General features: G+C 41.4%; 4 protein-coding genes across 5 annotated transcripts; 2 read left to right on the top strand and 2 right to left on the bottom strand.

Annotated features, from left to right (window-relative positions):
• The first annotated feature begins 2880 nt into the window (after positions 1-2880).
• LOC116254251 (aquaporin SIP1-1-like) lies at positions 2881-6857 on the top strand. Its single transcript, XM_031629496.2, has 3 exons — positions 2881-3603; positions 3725-3997; positions 6533-6857. Exons 1-3 carry the CDS (start codon positions 3313-3315, stop codon positions 6680-6682), a joined length of 714 nt encoding a protein of 237 aa, XP_031485356.1. The 5' UTR covers positions 2881-3312; the 3' UTR covers positions 6683-6857.
• Positions 6858-6943: 86 nt separating this feature from the next.
• LOC116254249 (late embryogenesis abundant protein D-29-like) lies at positions 6944-8494 on the top strand. Of its 2 annotated transcripts, none has more exons than XM_031629494.2 (3): positions 6944-7602; positions 7703-7800; positions 7885-8494. In XM_031629494.2, the coding sequence occupies exons 1-3, from the start codon at positions 7052-7054 to the stop codon at positions 8376-8378; spliced, it is 1143 nt and encodes a 380-aa protein (XP_031485354.1). In that variant the 5' UTR covers positions 6944-7051; the 3' UTR covers positions 8379-8494. The 2 variants fall into 2 exon arrangements, with proteins under 2 accessions (XP_031485354.1, XP_031485353.1); XM_031629493.2 differs by having other exon boundaries at positions 7697-7800.
• A 98-nt stretch (positions 8495-8592) lies between these two features.
• On the bottom strand, positions 8593-15487 carry LOC116254250 (ankyrin repeat domain-containing protein 2A-like). Its single transcript, XM_031629495.2, has 8 exons — positions 15328-15487; positions 13503-13633; positions 11663-11872; positions 11422-11570; positions 11176-11353; positions 10058-10150; positions 9263-9402; positions 8593-8897 (listed from the first exon to the last, which is right to left on the bottom strand). The coding sequence occupies exons 1-8, from the start codon at positions 15338-15340 to the stop codon at positions 8798-8800; spliced, it is 1014 nt and encodes a 337-aa protein (XP_031485355.1). The 5' UTR covers positions 15341-15487; the 3' UTR covers positions 8593-8797.
• A 2354-nt stretch (positions 15488-17841) lies between these two features.
• On the bottom strand, positions 17842-23636 carry LOC116254388 (ras-related protein RABA5a). The gene is made up of 3 exons (XM_031629768.2): positions 23349-23636; positions 18581-19111; positions 17842-18447 (listed from the first exon to the last, which is right to left on the bottom strand). Exons 2-3 carry the CDS (start codon positions 18918-18920, stop codon positions 18125-18127), a joined length of 663 nt encoding a protein of 220 aa, XP_031485628.1. The 5' UTR covers positions 18921-19111; positions 23349-23636; the 3' UTR covers positions 17842-18124.
• Positions 23637-24497: the final 861 nt, after the last annotated feature.

Below are 24497 nucleotides of genomic sequence, written 5' to 3'. Positions count from 1 at the left end.
GTGTGAATCACTACTTTACAAGGAATAGTAGGTGGTGAGCAAGTGATAAGTAGGGGTTCTCAAAGGATTCAAGTTAGAAAATTTTGATCAAGTACTAATGCATCCTTTTTCAAAGCCGTGTTCTAGCTAATTTTGTCATACTAATGCTCTGTGGTTGGGGCCCATTTTTTTTTTCTCTTGATCATTAAAAGTAAGCCTGGGCACCGGGCCGGGCCGCCGCCGGGTACCCGGTACCCGGCCCGGCTTGGGCCTGGGCTCGGGCCTTAAAATAGAACTTAACGGGCCTGTTTTATCGGGCCCAACCGGCCCGGTTAATTACCGGGCCGGGCTCGGGCTTGAGAGTGTGTTCGTCAAAGGCCCGAGAAGAAGCCCGACACTCGACAACAGCTTTAAAAAAAAAAATCAAGAAAATGATCTTAGGCAGAACCTTCGTTTTCATTCTCATTTTTTCTCCTGTCGCTCGTTCTCCTCTACTCACTCTGCTGCTCTGCAGTCTGCAATAGCAACATACTGGTTTCCTACTTTCCTTCAACAGTTGGAATGCCTCCTCCAGTCCTCTCCATCGCCATAGCTTGTCCTCTCCATCAGTCGAAGCCAAAAAGAATGAGAAGAAGAGCATGAAAACCTCTTGATGCAGGCCTTAAAACCCTCTCTTCGCCTACTCGCCGAAACCTTCTGCTCCAGCCACCGCTGCTTCTTATCCACCTTCTTCTCCATCGATGGTACTCACCGGCGATGGACGGCCATCCGTTCTCAGTCCCCCCATGGCAGACCTTGGAGCCCTACGCCGACCTCCCAGACGATGTTGAAGGGAACCCCAGGAACCTTGTGCCTTCACCGTGGCTGGCCCCAATCATGGCCCTTCTCAATGGGTCGCCGGAAATGGCGCATCGCCTTGATGAATTCTGTCAGATTTTCCTAATTCGACGGAGGATCACCCTTCAATTGAGCTAAGAATCAGAGGAATTTCTCTCCATACCTCACTGCCTTCATCTCCCTCAACGATTCCTTCTCCCGGTGTGGCATTGGGTCTGTGCCTTCAAGGAGGAAATGAGGCCTTCAGTTTCAGCGATAACCAAGAAACATGCTAACCCCCTACTGAAGAACTTCACCCCTGCAGGCCCGTAGGGTTGGTGAAGGAGTTGCTCTGATCCTCATTGTGGTGGAAAACGAGGGTTTAGCATATCGGGCTGGGCCGGGCCTCGGGTATAAACCAAAGCCCGAGGCCCGTTATTTCACAGGCCCGGCCCGGCCCGGTTAGTTTCGGGCTGGGCCTCGGGCTGGTCCGAAAGCTTTAACGGGCTTTTGTTTGGGCATCTTTTTCGGGCCGGGCTGGCCCGATGCCCAGCCTTAATTAAAAGGAAAAGAAAATAAAGGAAATGTTAGGCATAAATAAAATCACAAATTTTAAAAAGTCCAGAGAAATTTCTTGATGAAATATTTTATATGGGTGATAAGATGAAATACTTTTCCTGTTCACCCTTATGAAGCATATAACTTACACAAGATGATATCAAGAAAAAAGGCAACTTCTCCTGAAGATCATGCAATACAAAGGAAGAAGAGAATGCTAACGAACAGTACACTGATAATCAAAATATATTCTGGAATGTAACAATGTATGCTTCAGGTTCACAAGAATGGAAACAAAAAACCTTTCGCGCTTGTTGCTCTTTTTTTTTCTCTTTCTCTTTCTTTCTTTCTTTCTTTCTTATATTTAGGAGACTTCTTGTCCCAAATTTTGTTACCTGTTCTCATTTCCTTGGTTCTCTCTCTAAAACCCAATTCAACCTAAAATCTTTGGGTTTTTCTTTAGCAAGCCTGTGTGTTTTATGTGACAAGGTTGAGGAAAGTACATTTCACTTAGTGTCGAGAAGCACGAAATCCTTTTCATGAGTCATGAGATCATCCTTCTCCCTTCTTGTCCGATCAGTTGTTTGCGCGTGACCTCTTTTTTGGTTCATGGGAGATCCACAAATTCAAGAGATTATAGTGGCATATTAGGAGGATGAAGAATAATGTTTTCTTTAGAGAGGAAAGGTGTTTTGCTTTCAAAGTTTTACTTTTCAGTCTCTGAACAAACGTCACTTCCATTGCCAAGGCTAAGGCTAAGGCGTTCTGGCCCAGAATTTACATCTAAATTTACTCATCATTTTTTGTTCTAATTTGTTGTATGCTTTACATCCATGGCTGGCCCTTGTATGTATTCATGGAATGAATTCATTTTCAGTTCTCTCTCTCTCTCTCTCTCTCTCTCTCTCTCTTATCTCTTGTATGTTTCTCATAAAACCTGCCCCAAAAAATGAGCAGGTTCGTGGAACTAACGGTCCAATTGGCCAAACGATCCCTTGGCTCCAGTTTGAAGGAGAAACACCAGCTCTTTTGTTGAGGGACCAGCTGCTTTTTGGCCCCCTAGTATCTCCACTTTTCTGAAAGTTTCAGACTTCCCGCCGAAGGTTTGAAGAAAGCTGCCTCTGGTCAATCTTTTCGGGATTAAGAATGATCTTCATTGCACTCGTAAACAGAGAAAAGCTAACCATTTTTAAACACTTGATGAAGAAAGGCACTACTGCCTGTCATGTGATTTTGGTTAGCTTTTAACTTGGGTTTGAAAGATAACAATTTTTTTGCAAAAATGGTCGCACAAAAAATTCTTGTACTCCAATATGGTACAACTTCAGCCTGGAGATCTTAATTTGTCAGATATTAGTAAAAAAAAAAAAATTCATAGATGCAACAAAATTTTTGAATTTTTTATAGGATTGCAGAAGATTATTCAAATGAGAAAAATCCTTCTTCTCTACCCACAAGGCCGCAACGTCTGAAAGTGCGGAATTGGATTAGCACATGCCAGATGTTTTGGGGCGTTGTTTATTGTTTTATTGAGTCATTGAGAGCATTTTTGTCTTCAGAGTTCACCAATCGGGATGAACATGCTGAGATCATGGCGTGGAAAAATGTCCTCTCCCTTTGAAAAGCGACGGTGGTCGGTGCGGCTTGTCGTCATTAATTTTTCGTCCAAGCTAAATCCGGGCATTCTTGGTTCCGAAAATGTTGGTGGGGAGTTTTGGAGGAGGGGCTCTTTAGGCATTCTCTGGGAGAATCCCAGACTCCCTGGTGTTCATCCGCAGAAAGCGGGATTGATTGAAAGGATTGCCATCCTTTTCTGCTTATCTGATTCTCCCCTTGATTCAGAGTAATCGCCTGACCCCTCATCGCCTTTGCTGTGCTTTTTGCGATAGCGGGGCAAGGACAATAGAAGAAGGTACAACAGAAGAAGAAGAAGAAGAAGAAGAAGAAACAAGACCGAAGATGGGTGTGGTCAGGTTGGCCATCGGGGATGCAGTAATCACCTTTTTGTGGGTGATCGTGGCGGCTTCCTTGGCTCCTCTGGGTACCATCATAACGTCCTACTTCCAGGTCCAGCCTCCCCTCGATCTCCTCGTGATGACGGCCCTCATATTCCTTCTCGTCGTCGTCTTCAACGTCGTCGGAGACTTATTGGGTGATGCCAGTTTCAATCCGACGGCTAACGCTTCCTTCTACGCTGCCGGCTTGGGAAACGACAGCCTCTTTTCCATGGCCATCCGTTTTCCCGCTCAGGTGGAAGCGAGATCTTCCCCTCAATTCCATTTGGTTATTTGTTCCTCTTCTCTCTTTCTCTTTAATGGAGATCCGATGCCCCTGTTCGTGCATTCCTGCTGATGTTGTTTTGCTTCCACAGGCAATTGGGGCAGTGGGCGGTGTATTGGCGATGGCCGAATACGCGCCTGCAAAGTACAAACACATGCTGGCCGGCCCGGCAGTGCAGGTCGATTTGCAGACGGCAGCCATTGCTGAAGGAGTATTGACCTTCGTTATCAGCCTCACTGTCTTTTTCATCATCTTCAAGGGCCCGAAAAGCTCGTTTCTGCAGACATTACTGATATCCATGGCAACTGTAGGGGTCATCGTTGCCGGATCCAGCTACACTGGGCCGTCATTGAACCCCGTGAACGTAAGCTCGCAGCTCTCCATACTCTGTTTCGTGCTGCCCCTTTAATTTTTCCGTTCCTGTTTCCTGCTTTTCGATTTTCAGTTTCTATTAAGCTCAGCCTCCTGCTTTTTTATCTCCCCGGTGGTTGCTTTGAAATTGCTTCGTTAAGGGTCTCTGTTTTCGTAGGTGACCAAGTCCTGCTTTCCTTGATTGGCTTATACCAAGTTTTGCTATTTGTTCTCTCATGCTTTATAGTTTTGCTGACATCAATTCGGATGTATGGGGATGGAACTGAGTTTTGGGCCATTAAAATTCGAAAACAAAAATGTGGTGGCACTGTTTAGGAGACACTTTCAGAGGGTCATTGATGCTTTGGAGTTGTCCTTTCTCTAGAGACATACTTTCAAGAGGAGTGTTTCAACCGTCTCTGCTTGTCAGAGAAGCTCTTCTTGATCAGCTTGCTTGGTCACCGACTCACCAATGGGACCTCCAGAGCAGTTTCCAAAGTTTAGGGATCACACATTTGTCAAAATCAAGAGGGGTATATGGATGTTGAAGCGTAAATGCACTAATTTCAGCGGATGAAAGGTTAGTTTTTAGTAGTATTTGTTAGATTAGATTGTTGGAATTTGCCCATAGATGTTTAAGTTGCAGTAACATGGTCACGGCTTCAACTCCATGGAGACTGAAACTTCAAGGGTCCTCATTTAGGGGGCATTTGATCTACTCAGAGTTTTAAGGGATTTTAGAATCAAAGTGCTCATTTTCTAAGAAATTGGAATTGTTAAACAAACTTAGTATTTTGTTTCTGGAATTAGGAGACCGAAATCTGAAATTTAATTCCATTTCAGTTTAAGGAGGAACTATGGTTATGGAATTTTCATTCTTGAATCAAAATTTCAAACCATCAAACGCCCCTTTAGGTGTCAAATACATTGTTCAACTAAAACGCTGTTTTGTTGTGCCTAAATATGTAAGGCAACTATAAACCAGGTAGAATTTACAAGCTATTGGGAAACAAGGATCTTGCATCTGGAAGAAAGGATATTCAGAGAGGACGTAGAAGATCGGAGTCATAATTCAGAAGGTGCAACAGTTGGCAAACCGGATAAAAATTAACAGAAGTCATCTGAGTCGACGTGAGTTGGAGCCCAAATGGTTAGCAGTTCAGAATTATTAACAAATGTAGTTTTGTTTCTCCAAGACGAAGATTTGTTAAAAAAAGAATAAAATTCAGGCATGCTTCCTATGTGTTTTCTTTCATACTCGTTCCGATTTAAATCAAGGTGCCCACAGAAAGATGCTTGTTACCCAAACAAAAAAAAAAAAGAGGCGGTCTGGACTCGATTCACGAGGTTGCCAACGATGTGGCACATAAAAAAAGGGGCGCAGAGAATAAAAGATAGAAACCCAGTAAAGTGACAGTGTGAAGTGCACAAGATCACAGTAAGATATAAGATGAAGATCAGGGGACATGACATCTAAACAGGTTGGTTGCATGAGTCCAGAGTTTTTAGTGTTTTTCCTTATTCATAGCATGTTTCTAGTTTTTTTTAATCGATATTAGGGATTCGCAATTCTGTTAAGTGGATGAGCTATGAACACACACACACACTTTTACGTTGACATTTGATGCACGATTCAAGTTACAACTGGAAGTCGATAGAAGTTCAATTTTAGTGTCATCTTTTCTACCTCAACTCAGGAGATCCACATTGCTCTTGGCGATTCCTTGTCATGTCATGGAATTGGGCAGCCTTCAGTAGTCAGACGTGAGCACAGTGTTTCGAACTATCTTAGTGTACCCTCCATGTTTCACATGATCTGACGTACCCACCAGAAGTGGCGAGGCTTTTTGAAATGGCGTGCATGAGCGTACCCACCTCAACTAATTTGTTGTCACTTGAAATTGAAATAAATGCTACAAAGGGAAATCCATTAGAGATCAAGGTTTTTCAGAATGCCCATTGGCTGCTGCTGGGGATTACTCTAGTCAAGGCTGCAGGCTCGACTGGAGCAGAACGCACTTGCTTCCATTGGTAACGTTCATTTCACAGCAACATCAGATATTAATTGTCTTGCTCCAGCTGTTGCCTTGGCATGTAATGAGAATGGCCCTGAGCTTGGCTTCCTTCCACAGTAAGCTGAGACAAACTCAAGGTTATGAGAAATTAACTTACACGAGCTAAGTTTGTGCCAGTCCGTTGATATGCGAAGCACATTGATTTTTAAGACTAAAAGCAGTAAAATTTGGGACTTTGAGATTGTCGAAGCGGGATCAAGCTACCCTATTAGAATAGAATTTCAATTCTATGTTAGATATAGCAACAAGTTATTGTTCTAAATCACCTATATACGATACGATATGTTTACCATTTGATAGTGCGCCTTTAAACTTTTCCAATTCCCTATCATTTATGGACTCTGAGTTTCAATAACGGAATAATTGTTCTTCTTGTACTGGCCCTAATGTTACGTGAATGTGAACGTGATATTGTATTATTTGATTTAGAAAATGCTGGCCTATCTTATTGTGGACATTGTTGGTTGGTGCAGGCATATGGATGGGCTTACATCAGGAAGAAACACAACACATGGGAGCAATTCTACGTCTACTGGCTCCCACCTCTGGTCGGGTCGATTCTGGCCGCTTGGGTTTTCCGGCTATTCTTCTCTCCTTCGGCGCAGAAAGTGAAGAAAGCCTGAGCTGGGGAACCAAATTCATTACAATTCGAAAGGATGAGCAATTGTTTAGGGCTCTCTTAAAATATCACGCTTGCTATTTATCTTTTCTTCCTCGGATGTGTTCCCATTTAGTAGCACAGGGTGTATCACTGGTCATTATGGTACCTTCAAACTTCAAAGAGCTCGTGTTTATTCATATTCCTTTACGTGTCACTGTTCCGTATTTGCTTATATACGCCATGAACTCTTTCCCTGTGATCTTGCGAACACGAGCCACCATAACACTTCCACCACGCAACGCACGACAACCGTACCCAACGTCTGTCCAATGTTTGCGCCCAACGCGTTCTTTAGAGAGAGCCTCAGTACTAGCAAGGACTAGAAAGCACGATGAAGGGAGGGCGCTCAAATGAACAAGCGGTTGACAGAGAAGCCATGCATCACAACCCTCATGGTATGACGCGTGGAGTGGCCAGTGCTGAGACGGAGCCACTTCTCTGCCAAACAGCCACATGTAACCAACCACTCCCGCCCTCTCTCATAAACCCTTCTTCTCCCAGCGTCCCTCTTCCCGCTTTATCTTCTTGCACTCGAGAACGCCCGGTTCTCTTCAAAACACTCTTACGCTACGCAGGACCAGAACACCGTTTCTGCTATTTTGCTTCGTCTTCCTCTTTGTTCACGATGGCTGTCATCGCCGGTCGGGCGTCTCTACTTGTTGCTTTCCTCGTGCTGATTCTCATACTGCTTGTCTCATGTGCTGCCGGTACTGGGAGTGCTGGAGATTCAGTGGAGGACCAGGCCACACCCGCAAGTGAAAACATAAGGGAGAAACCTGAACAGCTCAAGCGAACCGCCGAAGAGAACCTTCAAGCTGGGAAAGACAAGGCCAAAGAAACCTCCGAGTCGTGGACCGAATGGGCCAAGGACAAGATATCAGGGTAACCAGACTACCAACATGGACACCTCTCTCTCTCTCTCTCTCTCTCTCTCTCTCTCTCTCTCTCTCTCTCTCTCTAACGTTTTGGGAAAAAGTTACAGGGGCCTTGGTCTGAAGCATGACGATTCACAGGAAGACCTTCAGCAAGCACAGGACAAAATCCGTGCTGCCAAAGAGAAATTGGAGCAAGCAGTCTCTGGTAAGCAACAAAGGACTCGATATGTACAGATACATAGAGGCCACCCATACATCCATCTTAAAGATGGTTTTTTAACCTCTGCAGAAGCAGCAAGTCGCACCAAAGAGAAAACAAGGGAGAACAAAGAATATGCACAAGAAAAAACAGAAAGCATGGCGGAAGAAAGCCAAAGGGTGGCAGAGGAGAAGATCAGGCAAGCCGATGAGCTGCTGAACGAATTAAAGGGAAGGGCTAAAGAAGGGACCTCACAGGCGATGGACACTGCTGGCAGTGTCTACGAGAAAACCTTGGAGAAAGTCAGAGAGGCGGCTCAGCAAGCGAAAGACGCAGCCGGCTACGCCTACGATGTGGCCATGGGGAAGGCCAAGGAGACCGCTGAGCGAGCCAAAGACACGGCCGGCTACGCCTACGACGTCTCCAAGGACAAGGCCAAAGAAGGCAGTCAACAAGCCAAAGACACGGCCAGCCATGCCTACGACAAGGCCAAAGACAAGGCAAGCGAGACCTACCAGGCTGCGAAGGACGCCGTAGTCGGAGACTCCAAGGAGCACCCCAAGGCTGCCTATGAGGAACTATAAACTTCTTTCCTGCCGCCTTTGCTGTCTGTAATTTCCGCTTGTTGAGCTATCATCTGCTTTTGTTCGTTACCTGTGTGTTTTTCTTCCTCCGCTGAATTACGCAAAGATCTTCGGTTTTCATACCTGTGTTTTTTTTCCTCCGCTGAATTACGCAAAGATCTTCTGTTTTCACACTCAAGATCTTCTGTTTTCACACTCACTGTTCGCGTTGGAATAACAAAATAAACACTCCATACATCGTAATGCAAATATTTCACAAAAGGTCATATTGCCACTAAACAGGCAAAAACATTTGCAAGCAACCAGTAAATTAAAAGAAGAATAGGTAATAAGTTCAACCAAAGCCCCTCTTCTTTCAACTCGATAGCCCCTGCACCCACCAAAGAAGCGGATCTATGTTCTGAAGTGGGGCATCCCCCTCATAGGAACGCATCTTTCTCAAGCAACTTCAAGACTTCTTTCTGCTCGTTCAATTTGGCAACGTCTATAGGCGTCTTCCCGTCCAAGTTTTGCAATGTCCTGCCAAGTAAAGGAAAAGTGGTGTGACCGAGAAAAACTAGACAATTTGAGAATATTGCAAACACAAATCGGCCACAATACCCATCTTTCTTTTTCCTACATGTTATGCAACAGGAGGCAACAGATCTCAATTCAACAGAACTACGGTCTTGGATTGATGATAGTTCCCCATGAGACGGCCCAACTTAAAAGGTCAAAGCGAGAATGGGTTTTGCGAGCAAGTGGTGGTTGGTCTACCGGCCCAACAAAAGGTACAAGCCCGTAGCCATTTTTCCTTTTTTCCAACATTCAACAGGCGTATTACCGTCGGGGGAAAATAACAACAATAACAATGGTGGGCGAATTTTGTTCATTGAGAATCTTACACAGAAGCTCCGTGCTCGAGGAGGAGGGCGACGCACTCTTTCCTGCCATATCCTGCCGCATAGTGGAGGGGGGTGTTCTTGTTCTTGTCGAGAGCGTCCACTGATGCCTTGGCGTCAAGAAGGATTCGAGCGCACTCCACCTGCAATCGTTACCAGATCAACAAATAGGCGATCAAAAGCAACCACTAGAGAAAAATCGTGGAATCCAAAAATTGAGGCGAAACTAGTTGTCAAAATGGTACGATTTTAATATGAGCGTGTACTATTGAACTTATCAAGTTAATAACCTTGAGACACTGAACATGGAGAACTTCCAGGCTCAGGTTATTTCAGATGGTTGTTTTTTCTGGACAACATCCACAGAAATTCCACACGTGCATTTGGCTGGATTATGACACACATTGACACCGCGTGACATGGTGATGTGTTATCCCTGTGGGGAAACATAAGATGACTTGTCCATGCCGCGCTTGATACCAGCGCATTAAGGATGACGCAAACACGATACCCAGTATGTACGATTCAAAGCATGACGAAGGACAAAGGCCCTCGAAGCGAACACAGTACCCACTATATACGATTCGAATATCACATGCGTAATTGGCGATGTTAGTAAACTTATTGACAAACATCCTGTAACATTTGGAAAAGTCCAGTAAACCCTACCAACAAACATCCCGGAACACATGGCCAGCCAATTACTAGACGTAAAGAACAAGCCCTAATGTTTAATCAAACGTGGGATCTATGGAAATAAATGGTTCATGTGACCCTGAAACCGGAGCATGGACATACCTCGCCATAACCACAAGCAAAATGAAGTGCTGTACGACCCTCTGAGTCTTCTTCATTTTTGTCCCCTCCAGCGGCTAGTGCATTCTTCAGACCCTGTTAACCCAAACATGGAAAGCTCAAACATTGAATAGGAAGCAAGAAAAGCCAAATTATCCCACAACCAACTAAAATCAATTGTGTCAGATGTCTATCGTGAGAGTTGCAGATACCTTTGAATTTAGGCCAGACTCAAATTGATGACCAAGGAAAAAAACATAGACGGTACTTGCACGTTCATATCTTTATGATACAAATATTAAGGATTCTCTTGAAGTAGAGTACCTCAGTTTTTTATCATGAAAAAACATAGACGGTATTTGGACATTCATGTCTTTATCATACAATATTGATGATATACCCTTCAAGTGGAGTACCTCAGTTTTCAATAATGTATTTTCTGTGAATGTATGAAATGATAAAGCATAACAAAGGACATACAATCCACAAACATGGGTTACCAAGTCCAATGTCGTCCAATTAAATAGTTATTAGATATCAAAGAAATGGAAGAATACATTTAAGAACCGCCCAAGTGACCTACCGATAAAATAGAAAGGCCACCGGCCTCAGGAACAGAGACCCAAGTGGGCAATTTTTGTGATTTTGTCCAATCACCCATGATACGACTACAAAAGGTCTCATGTTGTCCACACTATAGTAGCAATCGCCATTTGTCAATTTTAGCATGAGGCAGTTGCACCATCAAGGCTATACAACATTTGACACCAAAAGTCCCTAAATATGAGAAACACATAGTACCATACAGAGAAATTAATCACCTGCTACCTGACAATTAACATCACGAAACAAGTAAAGGCATAGGACAAAGATCACGCAATCACAAAACAAGCAGAATGCCAGAATCCATCAAGAACTGCAATTTTTGAACATAAGTCGTGCGGATCCTAATTCTTGATGTTTTAGACAGGCCTTGTATATCATTTGCACATGCATCTCAGTGTTTCAATAACTAAGCAGAAACTCGCACAACACATGCAGACAACAACACTGAACCAGGCACAATTAACAATCTTGAAAGGATCGCGTAATAACTAATACACAAACAGAAGCCCACCCACCTCTACATCACCAACACTAGAAATGTGGTGAATAGAAGATTCATCAAACTCAGCTGCCTCTTCTTCTTCTTCAGCTTCTGCAGCTCCAGACAAAGCAGCAGACGTTTCAGACTCTCCAGCCGGACCTACACCCATTGCCTGACCGAGTTTCTGTAGAACTTCCGGATCGTTCCAGTACCTGAAGTATGTATTAGCCACAATAATATAATATCAACTCCACGTAACAACTTAAACATCATGACCTACTTCATCATAGCAGCCGGCCCTCCACTCTCTATTTCATCTAGAATAGGCTTCAAAGATGGATCTTCCTTAATGCGCGCCATCCGTTCCTCAAGACGCTCCTTATGCTGAGGATCAGTCAAACTCTGCATCATGTTTGACATGGCAGGATCCTGCAAAACAAAGGGATCAGATTTTGACTAAATTTCAGAACTTACTCATGTTGACATTCCCAATATCGCAATTCCTTAAGCCCAACAGTTACCTGCATCAGAGCATTTCCAAGGCGCTCAGCCATGGTCATGAAGTGAGGATTCTGCATAACCTGTTGCATTGTAGTCATGTACTGCTGCGTATCCACTTGTGGAAAACCTTCACTACCACCAAGTTGCACATTCTTTTGAAGCTGCTCAGCCATTTGGTTGAAAGCAGGATCCTTTGCAATTTCTTCTGCTAATTCCTTTATGCTGGGGTCCTGTTTTCAGTTATCAAATGCCTTATTGATGATCGAAGATAAACAGTTTAAAAATGTATAAAAACCAAATATCTTTGTCATCATCAAAGATTCTAGAGAGTGCTCGAAGCTCACATCAATCAAAGCTCTCTCTCTCTCTCTCTCTCTCTCTCTCTCTCTCTCTCTCTAGATATAAATATATATATATATATATAAGCAGCATCATGTGGCATGACACATTTCCAAATCCATATTGCTTCAAGCCCAATTGCCAAAACATGAAAAGTATGAAAGTCATATGAACCAACATATATGTGATTCCTGATTCATTGTCAGATAGTTTGTCATCAAAGACAATAGCAACCATTAAAAGAGGTGTCTTACTTTATTAAAAACATTATCAAGTCCATAACCCATTTGAAGGAAACAGTATGGATCGTTAACAATAATTCAAGCACCACCACAAGAGAGTCAAGTACTCAATATAGCCAAAGATACTTCAGGAGTCACCTTTCAATGATCCTGAAAAATGATTCAGCAACAATTCAGCTAACCATGACAAAAATAACCCCTTGTGTTCTAAAATTATCTTATAAATTGACGTGGATAGTTTTAAATGTCCAATAGTATGCCACATAAAATCTCTGACTGACAATAAGAGGCAAGTTCCAATTGCATAAACGGGCCCCTTAAGTTTTATTATATTCCTAAGTACATGCTACAAGCAAAAGGGAAAAATGGTTGTGATTTTCCACAGGACATTTCAACCAACTGCAGGTGGAAAATTTTAGGTAAGAAAAAGAAAGATGCACGCAATAACAGGTAAATGATCAACAAAAATAAGTCTGAAGGAGCTAGTCAAGTGAAAAAAAAACATCACGCAAATCATTGTGATTTGGCATATTTAAATTTCGAGAAAAAATCTACTTTAAGTTGAAGCTGAATGACAAATTGCATACTGTTTCCAGAATATCACATAACACCAGATTATCATACAGAACCAGCAGTAATGCTCTTAAAACACATCCAAAGAGGACTAAAAAGAAGGGTCCTGGTAAGAACAGGTAGGCATATTTGGTCATGCTTATGTTTAAGAATATAAATGTTCATAAATACTTCAGATTCTCAGAGACTTTAAAAATCTAAGCAATCATCTTGCACCAAAGTGTGCAATTGAAGCCTGAGGAGAAAAGCAAACAAGCATCCTCTTGCTGTCAACTCATGCTTATTTAAATATTGAAAAATGATCTACTAGATTATAATGCATGAACAAGACATTATCATTTACCACAGTTAATTTTATAGTTGAAGCACACCCATCAAAAACATTTCATAACTGAGAAAGCAAGAAATCTTGTAAAACTAAGACTTAGGAACCCAGTAAATCTATTGCGACAAAGGAAGGTCCAATGCATTATACCACGTAGGCATATTCAGTAATGACACATAATAAAAGTCACCGATTCATCAAAGAGAATAAATAAATGAGAAGTAAGCACGAACTCACTAAGTGTTGAGATTAGAGAAGTGAAAACATTTGAAAATTTGAATAATTGATAGTTGATATAAATGCATGTTTGAAGCAAAAAAATACAGTGAAAGTCATATCAATGCTAACTTTCAGTCTCAAGGAAATGAAAATAGAGCATACATTAAGCAACCCAGACATTGCTGAGAAGTCAAATGGATTTGGCATAAGTCCTGGAATAGTCCCAGAAGGTGCCCTTCCACTTGGAGACTGTGAATCGGTAGAACGTGCTTCACCTTTGGGAGATTTTTCATCTGCAAGCAAAAAAAAAAACCTAAAAATTAACATATGTGTGTGTGTGACCGAGAGAGAGAGAGAGAGAGAGAGAGAGAGAAAGATTCATTTGGTATCTAAATTTGATGCTTATAAGGCTCTATAAAGCTCCAAAAAAAAAAAACATCTAAGTCCCATACAGTTACTTTTTCTCACTTTAACAAGAAACTACAAAACATGTTGTCTGTCACATGGTACAATCATTCACTTTCTCTTTCGCCAAAGAAATAAAGCACAGAATTGTGAAACAATCTGCGGTCCTACATATGCAACTAGCAAGTGTTGCCGAATCAATGCAACTAGCTGTATTATCATTTGACAAAGAGAAAAAAAATTACAAACAGAACCAACACAATTTAAAATTTTAAACTGTAATAATATGACATATTCAATTAGAACAATAATAACTCTATCGTTGAGGTACCAGATTTAACAATTACAAAGGAACCAGGAAGATAAAAGACAAAAAGTACAGGCTACATTTTAGTTAATGCAAGTATGACTGAAATTACACTGTTGTCATTCTGTACATACATGCAAATTACAACTATTAAGCAACGGCAAAAAAAAAAAAAAACTTGAAGTATTACAAAGACATAATTCGTAAGTTCTTTCTATCAAATTTGTAAAGATTTGCAGTTAAAAGCATATCGTTCATCTAATTAGTTCCTTGTTATGGTGTGAAGAAGAAATTACACTGAGTGAACCACTTTTTGTGGCCTGCTTGGCACAAATAGATACCGTGACAAATTTGACATTATCCGTTGAATGCCAATACGGCGTGGCTTTGCTTCTCCATGAAACAAGATTTCTTTCAGTATCTCACTTACACCTTATAGCAGGTTTCTCTCTAACTCGAAAAGTTCTGGAAAGCTCCTAAATTTCATGGGCTTGAACACGAAAAATGTCCATGACCAAGGCGACAACCTTATCATTTGTTCTCAAGCAATTAAAGTTCCAACATATAGTAGTTAAGCGAGACGCATGTGACACGTTAATTGCTCGCAATGTTTATCATGACGGAAGTTCAACCACTGTTTAAGGCATCTGAAAGATGGACAACCCACGAATGACCCGTCTTCACACATCCGCCTTCCCAAACACTCCTAATTGAGAACTCATTCAAAGCCTGGCTTTCTAAACCGCATCCAACATCACGTATAACAGAAAAGCATGTCCTTTGGACCCAAATCAAACTAAACAGTACAGATTAGACAACACCCAGTTTCCCTTTAAATGCAAACAAAAACCGATCCTAAATCGACAGTTCGGAAGTCGGAATAAACCTCATAAATTACATGCCACATAAAAATGAGATAATCTCACGCATAAGACCGCACCGTTATTCACAGTCACTCGAGACCCAAAGTACCCAATCTAGAAGGTCCAAAACTCCCAAAAAAACGAATGAAGAACACGAAATTCTTCCGATTTCACTGTCAGCGGAAATATTCCCCACTCGGTCGTTTCTGGATCTGCTTGAAACCAAGACGCAGAAAGTGCAACAATTAGAAACAAACGGAACTCATTCAATCCCTAAGCTTGAAACAACAACAAGGATTCCAGTCATCCAACATATAAGGGCAACAGAAGGGAGAGGATAACGGCAAGAAAGTCGAAGCATATCTCCTTTCACATAAAAAATTCAAGCACAAATTCGGCCGACGGAGATTACCGGAGGAAGCCATGGCGGATCTGCAGGACGCCTACTTCTGCTCAAGAAGAAGGGATCGAGTCTCCCTCAGTCTCCCCTTCGTGCTCCCACGAAAGACGACGAATGAAACCCTCAGCTCCTCATCTAAAATACTTGAAAAAAAACTCGGGCGTAATCCCTTCATTCGTACCGCCGGTTTTTTATTTCACGTATTTCCGATATTTTAACGAATAATCGGGTCGGATTCGGTCCTTGTCAGGCTCTTCGGATCTGATGTTGGGTCCAAATCCTCTTGAAATAGTTCGGATGTGGATCGAGTATAGATACTACCACATCTTTCGGATATGAATCCGCAATTTAACGTGTAAATCAAATTGGATACCAAATCCGAATTTGAGTGGTGAAATTCGGATTCTTTAGATGGAAGTTCCCCGAATCCCATGTTTGGATATGGCCATTAGTTTGATCAGTTCATCATCAGTCATCAATTACCATATCCTGATTCAGAATGTGATTTGAAATCCATGTTATATAGGTCGGATCGGAAGGATGTAGGGGTGGATCTGATCTTAAATTCATAGATCTGAGATCACTCTGGATCTCCAATGCAACCCTAGTGTTTATATGATGAGATTGGATTTGGATGGCAAGTGGATCTCCAGCCATCTCGATGCTCCGGCTTACAACTTTTAGGTTGCTGCATGATTGTGAGGAGCGGATCGAACAGATGGCAAAAAAGGATTTCAACTCTTCTTAGGATTTGTATATTGACTTGTAGGTGTAGAAAACATAACTCACATATTGAACTGTTGACTTTCTTGGATTGGATATTTTCATTTCTTAATTAATAGAACAAGTTTTATTTTTTAACAATTAGTGATTTTTAAATAAAAAATAAAAAATTATTTGAAGTTTGTTAAAAAAAAGGCAGAATAAAGAGAGAAGATCACATGTATTGGACATGTCAGCTTATCTTATCCCCACGAAGGGGATGATGCGTTGCGTGCATGAGGGTATCTGGCCCCGCCCCTCAAGTTACGCCAGTTCAACATTTGCCAGCCTTGCCTCATCTTTTTCTTGCTTTTCGTCCCAAATTTACAAACCGCTTGCTTTTCCTTTTTAAAATATCGTAACCCTCCCATTAATATCATATCTTAATAAAACATTTATAGAATTATTCAATATGAAGACAACGGCGACACAAGTCAAAAGGCAATCAACCCATTTTGGCTGAAACATTATAAGAAACGATACACGACAGCGTTGCTACCTGCATTTGCCACATTAGCAGCAACCTCCTCCACTTTCTTCAATTTTAAAGTGCTCAAGTATTTGGGGGGGGGGACTTTTGTGAGTACTCGGTCTTGTTCCTCACCCATTCCGTGATATAAGAACATACATAGTGAACTCGCCTAGATGAGGGAACATTACATGATCATTGTCTTTCATTTTCAAGATAAATACCTGCTTTAGCTTATGCAAGAGGCGAACATTCATGAGAATCGAACCTTCAGATGCCCACATAGTTTGTGTAGGCAACTGCCCACACAAACCCATATGTCGCTCCGCCACTGCAAAGCTACCGATGCCCAAGGTTAAGCTGTTTCCATCAAGAAAATACATTGAAATCGAATTGCATACCTGTTTACCAAGACACACATTGTCCAAGAGCTTAAAACAACCAACCACTGGAATAAGGTCCTTTATATTGACTTCAAAAAACGTACATGGAATTCTGCAATTTTTGTTCTGATTCGGCTTGCCCAGCTCATCGCCACGAGTCGCCAAAAACTCATTCAGATGGACAGAAGTGAAGAGCATGGCAGTCCCAGTACTCCATACTTCCACTTGCTCACGTGGTGGCACGCGTCCTTGTCACTTGAAAGAAGGAAGCAAACACAAGAAGCCCAGTCCCTCAGTCAGGACATCGCTGGCTATGACGACCAACCAACTGCTGGAACATTCCAGAATATTCCGAGCTGATGGGGCTCACCATCCTTGGTTATCAACTCAAAAGATAAGGCCAATGAGGCCAGTAACCACATATTCCTTTAACAGTAACAACAGATGCCTACCAGATTATGCCAATACATAGGCCTTGCTGTGGTAGCGCTTTCAACTTGATGGTCTTGATTTCTAGGCTCAGCGCCCGTGGTTCTGCAGATTCAGCATAGATTATGTCACTAGTAACAATGGCAGATCATTTTATCCCGTTCACTAACATTTCAGATACGGGCGTGGAAGCTTCGACTGCATTGACACTGCCTGTGAACCATGCGATTCTCTTATTCTTCTACATTTCCATCAGTTGAATTCTGCCCTAGGGATTCTTGCTGCCCCAGCAACCACATTTCGGTAGTCTATGACGAACTATGAATTCACATGCAACAGAAGTAGGAGTGGCAGTCAATTTAGATTTTATAGAAGCTCCAAATATAATGCGGGATGAAAGCATCGACTGAGAAAACAAGCTCGGAGGAGATTCGGTACCGAAAATAGAAGGAACAACTTCGTCCTCCATCCCAAGAAACTGTGTGATCTATAATAACATTTGATAATTGCATGGAAAAACAAATAAATACAGGACAAAAGAAACATGGGTAAGATTGATTAAACAAAGGACTATTGATAAGATCCACATTCAGAGTCCCGGCACATGTTCAACCAACACCACCCAACTGGACCAGGACTTGCCAACAGCAGGGGTCTCACAGTTTCTATACAGTTGCGAGAGCAGGTTGGGCAAACATCATAAGGAAACTACTGAGAATGGAATAAGAAAGAATGCAGGGAAAGAAAACATGACAAACAAGTGTGCTCAGGAAGAACAGCACCATCCCTTGGCGGGTGCTTCACTCTCACTGCTTTGCAGGACCACTGTCTTCCCGTTTCCTAGCTTGTTCTCAAGCTTCTTCAGCTCTTGGGACTGGAATACTTTCCTAGTCAATATGCGATATATCTCCTTCACAACAGTCCGGAATGCAGCATCAACATTAGATGAATCAAGTGCCGATGTCTCCATGAAGAACAGGCTGTGAGCCTCAGCTACAGCCTTACCTTCTTCCGTAGTTACCTCTCTCATATCCTTAAGATCAGTTTTGTTTCCAACCAGTATTGTGACGACATTCATATCAGAATGAGCTGTTCAAATTGTAAAGAATCAGAACATGTGCACAAACCTTGCTACAAAAAACATTCACACAACACATAGTTACAGAATACACACACGCACACACACACACACACAGAGAGAGAGAGAGAGAGAGAGACTCACTCTGCAATTCATTGAGCCACCTGCCAATGCCGTCAAAAGTCTGACGTCTGCTGATGTCATATACAACTAAAGCACCAACAGCACCTCGATAGTATGCAGAGGTGACTGCCCTGAAACGTTCTTGACCTGCAGTGTCCCAGATTTGGGCCTTGATCTCCTTCCCTTCGATTTCCAATGTTTGGGTCTGGAATTCAACTCCAATTGTCGACTTTGAATTAGGGTAAAATTCATTCCGAGCAAATCTAGCCAGTAAATTTGACTTTCCAACTGCAGAATCACCAATAAGAACAATTTTGAACAGATAGTCTTCAGTACGTTCTTCATCTGCATACGGCATCATCTTTTCCTTTTTCTTCTCCTTAGAACAATTTCTCCTTGGAGAAAAATCAGAACAGGAGGATACTCCCAATCTCCTGGAGGGAGAAAGAGTAGGAGAATTTGGTCCCAAGCCCTTTCTTTATTCTCTTCAGGTACCCATTGGTTTTTATTTCCTCTTGCTGGAAATAGATCCTTAAGCTGTTCACAAAGAAACTGAAAACCAAAGCAATCACTATTATAAATGCAAGTTTGACGCCGAAACCTCAAGTTCAATCATACATATAAATATGAATATGTTGGTGTCCGTGTGAGCAGATCCTGCATGTTTGCTTATATACATGGAGTGAGAGAGAGAGAGACTCATTGTGGTGCACCTTTTATAGCAGTTCCAGTTCCTTTCTTCCATAAATTCATCAATGAATCATAATAACAATAAATGCAACTCAAATGAGATGTAGCAAAAGCTGAATTACATAACAAGGTTTCAGAAAGCAGACACATAAGGACTATCTTTAACATGAAAATAATAGGGTTAGCACAAGCCACATGACATTTAAAGGAGGGAAACAACATATACTGTAGAATGTTTTCACTGACTTGCTTTCTAGTTCTCATAGCTGCAGCTCAATGAGCAAATATTCTCAAGCTACAACAGTTTGGGAAAAAATTATGGACACATTATTGTGTACCTGTTCCTGAGATGAAACAATTTAATACAGCATACTGCCAGTGCCCAACAATTACAGCACAAAAAAGATAGTGAAAGTTGAGATGAACTATGAAGCCTCTCTTGTGCTAGTATTGAAAATTCGTGGTTAAAGATAGAAGCTCATACGGAAAATTGGTAATGTAGCCATATAACCAAGTTAAGACAATCCAACAAATAACTGAAACCATAAACTGGTCACTCTTAAAGTAGAGGGTGTAAATGGGCTGTAAAAACATTTTGAGTGTGTTGTAAAAGCTCCTGTATCTATGAACTAACTCCAAGAAAAGGAAGGAAAAAAAAAAAACTGCTCTCAGAAAACAAGTACGTACTCAATCAAGAACAATCATATGAATCTAGCTATCCTAAATTGCCAAAATCGGTAAGCCAGTCACAGGTGAATCAAGACTCTAAAAAGACTAATTGGCACTAGTTAGCACTAGTCAGTTCAAACCAGTCCAAGTCAACTGGGATGAGTCGGGTGACCAACCACAGAGCCGACTACCTGACTGGTTGGACCCACTCATCACTGGTTTGGCAACACAAGGTTGACAGATGACTCAACCGACTGGTCGGACTAGTCAACAGACTGGTCTTAGTAAATTCAAGTTTTTTTTTCCTCTCAAAACTTTCAGTTTTTTGAATGTGTAGTAAGTCCCTGCATGGACTGCCAAAGAGGGAGTGGAGCAAGTAGATATCAACATCTAGGAAGCTGCATGACATCTATGAGCAGACACTTTCAGCAACCATACTTGTAAATCTAACTTAATAAAACATGTTTTTGTTAGATCTCAGTTAGATATGTCAAAGCATCATGTAAGGCTACTCAATGCATTAGGCTCTGCCTTAGTGAAAGGGATGGTTGCGGAAAAATGAACTAACAAAAATGCAAAAAACTCACAAAAAATCCTGCTTGACTGGATTATGCAGTTAAAAAGAAAAGAGGCACCAAACTAGCAAATCATAGTTCTGACAAGTTGCTCAGAAACATACCCTACAGAATATGAACAACTGAAAAAAACAGAACCATGAATTCCTGATACCATTGACCTCTCTCAACAAAAAAAAAAGAAAAGAAAAGAAAAAGAATAAACCTGAGCAGGAGATGACAACTCATCAATTCCATTTACACTTTAGGCCCACAGCTACGCTAACCAAAATACTGATCAACCTTATGCCATGTGTAACATGCAAGATCCTCTTTTAACACACTCTTCAATCTTCACATATAAAATGCTCATAGAATATGGGACTCACATAACACATGATATAGGACTAATCTCAAGAAGCAGAAAACAGTGTACTGCTTCACATATGTGCACATCAGCAAAAAGTTTGACGTAAGTATGGCCATCACAGACTGCCATGTTAGATCAATGCCATTATTAAGAGATTCCACCTAGTACTGGAATCCTTAAAAAGTGATCTATATTCGCTGAGATAGTCTTGACCACTTGAATTTTGTAATATTAGTAATACATCAGCCAATACAAGGCTATATCAGTCAATACACAAATTTGGCCAATATAGGCCCCATATCGGCCAATATTTCAATGGGGCCATTTTGCACCCTTTTCTTGTCACCTCCTTAATCGGATGCAGATCAGCTGAAACAAGTTGATATACACCAATATTAACAACAGTGCTTCACATGCTATTATTTAAGCATCTTTCTGATAGCAACAAAAAGAATCAAAGTCAACCAACAATGGGAAAGTCATAGTTGGTTTCAAGTTCATTCTTGTCATTCCTACACCTAGTGGACAGACAAACAAGGCAGCAAGAACAACTGTTTATAGAAAGAAGAATACTTCAACCCATAGCCAGTTTGAATGACAATGAGTAATTGCTTGCCTCATAATCCCAAAAAACAAAAGCAAAGGAAAAACGAAAGGAGAGGAAAAGGCAAAAAGAGGAAGTTGCAAAAACCAGATATTTTCATTTACATGACTAGATTGACCTTCTATTCAATGTGAACACTTGTTTAACCTTCTTCGGTGCAATCCTCAACATACATTAGCCCAAAATTTCTGTATAATCCATTAGCCCAAAATTTCTGCATAATCCATAACTAGGTTGGCCATTTTCTTTCGTTCTCTTCATATTCACGTGAGAGTTGAAGTGCAGACTAGTGAAGTCTGTAAAATACTAGTGCAAGGGCCCACGATGGAACAAGGGTACACCAAGCAGTGCAAATAAACCACTACATGGTTTGTCTTACCTGAAGAAAGATAATATGGGCCTTCCTAAAACACCCAATTTCTAAATGAGAACATCATTCTGCCTGGATGTGTAGAGCCAAGCTATTGGAAAATCTCGTGTCCTGTTCCCCATTCAATTCCATTCACCACTAAAAGTGCCAAGCAACTAGACACACTAATTTCAAATTAGATGAAAACTGACTCAAGGACTACCGCCCACTCAAGATTATAGTGAATCCTCAACTTCCATTGGTGGCTTCACCAAGTGAGTTGATGAAAGCTCCATTGACAATTCATGGTAATGTTATAACTAAATTGAGCTGGTTCATGGGCTTGAATTATATGATTTCATAATATAAGGTTGCTACTGGTGAATCCTGTTGAGATTTCTGTGGGCATGTCTGAAACGAGATAATCAACCTATCCCTGCAAACTGTAAAGAGCAAATCAAGAATAACAGGCAGATACAAAAGCGCCTGTCACAAAAAAGCCAATCTCAGTGGAAACACCCATTCCCAGACCTTAAAGAACTACGTGTAGGCACAAAGCCAACAAACAGTAGCTTTCCAGCTCCACAATGTCCTCTTATTTCTCTATTCATTGTTCCCATCGCGAATAGGTAAATGAGGCATGTACAGTTGCAAGAAACAGAGCAACAGAAGACCTAAAAGGGTCTGCAAGTATATGATAGACATTACTAACATTTTAAAGTATCATGATTTGAACAATTTGTCGAGGTAGTCGTTGTACTGAAAATCTTGTATTTTTAAATACTACCTTCTCCAAAAATATATCATACTTGTTTATGATCCCGCAGCGATAACTCGTTCAAGTTGCTCGAGTGTGAGCGAAGACCAACGTGCGGGGAAAGATCATCAACAATTTCAATCTAGATGAATAAGCCATCAATCTCCACTGTTCCACAAGCATTACCTCCGCAGTCATATCAACAGGATAACATCTGAATGCAACCACCGTTAAGCCTCCACGTAATCAAAGCTAAATTGCTAAGCCGCATCAAGTCCTTCCCAAATTCAACGCCAGTAAATCCAAAACTATACTGGAGATTGGAAGCCAACAGAAAAAACAAACGTCGTCCCAACGTAAGCACTTGATGACACCTCCAAAACGACAGCAAAGCCACGCCAATTCGGAAAGAACAGAAGATCACCATCCCATGTCGCAACCCCATAATCGCGACGGAGACAATCTCCCTAAAACAGAATAAATTTCTAAAACCCACAACACCCCCAGCGGGAGAGCAAATTTCGTATCATCAATGCCATTCAAACAACTGGCTCCCACGCAATCAATCTTGATCTCCCCAAGCCAAGAACCCTTCAAAGACGACAAACGCGACTAACCAGAAACGACAACAATGACAAACAGCATACCGAAAACCCTAAATTCCTATGGACATTTCCCACGACGAAGCTCAATAGAATAGTAACAACAAGGCCATCAACAGAGAACACCAAATGCAAATCGAAATTCAAGTCAGCACAAACAATTTAAAGACGAACTACGATCAACCGGAGATTACCAGAAAGACCACGCCTGATCCTCTCAACAGCAACTCTCCGGGATCGACACAGTGGTCGACGCTCCGACTCCCCTCCAACGGCGACGTTCCAAAACCCCTCCCTCCTTCCCTCTCTTTCTTCGCTTCCTTCCTTCCTTCTGACTTCTGACGATGATTATAATAATAATGCCTTCATTCTTGCCTTGTGTTATCGGCTTCTCTTTTGGCCTTCAATTCGCGTCTTTTTATAATTAATTTACGTTTAATTGCGAAGCGCGTGTAACTTCATCTCTCTCTCTCTCTCTCTCCTCTTCTTCTCCTCGTAACTTTGTTTTTACTCATACCCATTAGAGCTGAGATATCAGCGTTTTATATCGACGGAATTTTTAGTTTATTTTGGAAAATAATTTCCTTCGTGGCCCCACCTTTTAGCACTAACGCCAAACAGTGCCTTATCTTTGAATTAATTGACTCGAGCCCCACTTTCAATGGAGGCTGCCTGAACGAGGGCCTGCAACCAGCAGTACTTGTCATTAAATTTGTTGCTCATAATTTTGGTTTTCAATTTATTTTTCATTGAGGTATACTTTTTTTTATTTTAATTGCAGCCTCCCCAGAAAAAAAGGGGAACAGACATTTTTTATACTCGTTAGATTGCATTTATTTTACAGAAACTAGAGTAATGGTTTCCAAACTAGACATTTTATTTTTTTTTGTGAAAAAAAAGAATTGTTTAAAGAAGCTGTTATATCTCCAAAGTTGCATTGACCCCTTTTACCTAAAAGGAATATGTCCTGATCCACTGCTGCAGTGTCAAGTTAACGCCAGCTGAGACTTTGCCAGCCTTAATTACCTTGCCTTCTTCTTGGTCTTTCTTCCACTTTATTTTTTCCTTTCAGGGAAACAAAATCTTCACAAAAAATTAAGAAAAAAGAGCTTTTTTTGGGTTTTTAAATTTGTTTTGGGACTATTTTTACCTAGTTTTTTTCCCAAGTGAGCTGTGACTATCAAATCTTACCATATAAACACCATGAGAAATTTGTCAAAAGAGTGGGAAAATGACTCAATTATTTCAGATGGAAACCAGTTCCTACTTCCTAAGGTTCAGTGAACCCATTGCAACTCACTCAATCATCATTTCTTACAAGTTTATCGTGCATATAATAAGAT

The sequence above is a fragment of the Nymphaea colorata genome, chromosome 5 (assembly GCF_008831285.2).
Source record: "Nymphaea colorata isolate Beijing-Zhang1983 chromosome 5, ASM883128v2, whole genome shotgun sequence".
Classification (NCBI taxonomy): domain Eukaryota; kingdom Viridiplantae; phylum Streptophyta; class Magnoliopsida; order Nymphaeales; family Nymphaeaceae; genus Nymphaea; species Nymphaea colorata.
The sequence above is the reverse complement of the archived record's forward strand: the minus strand, read 5'-3'. Positions and strand labels throughout refer to the sequence as shown.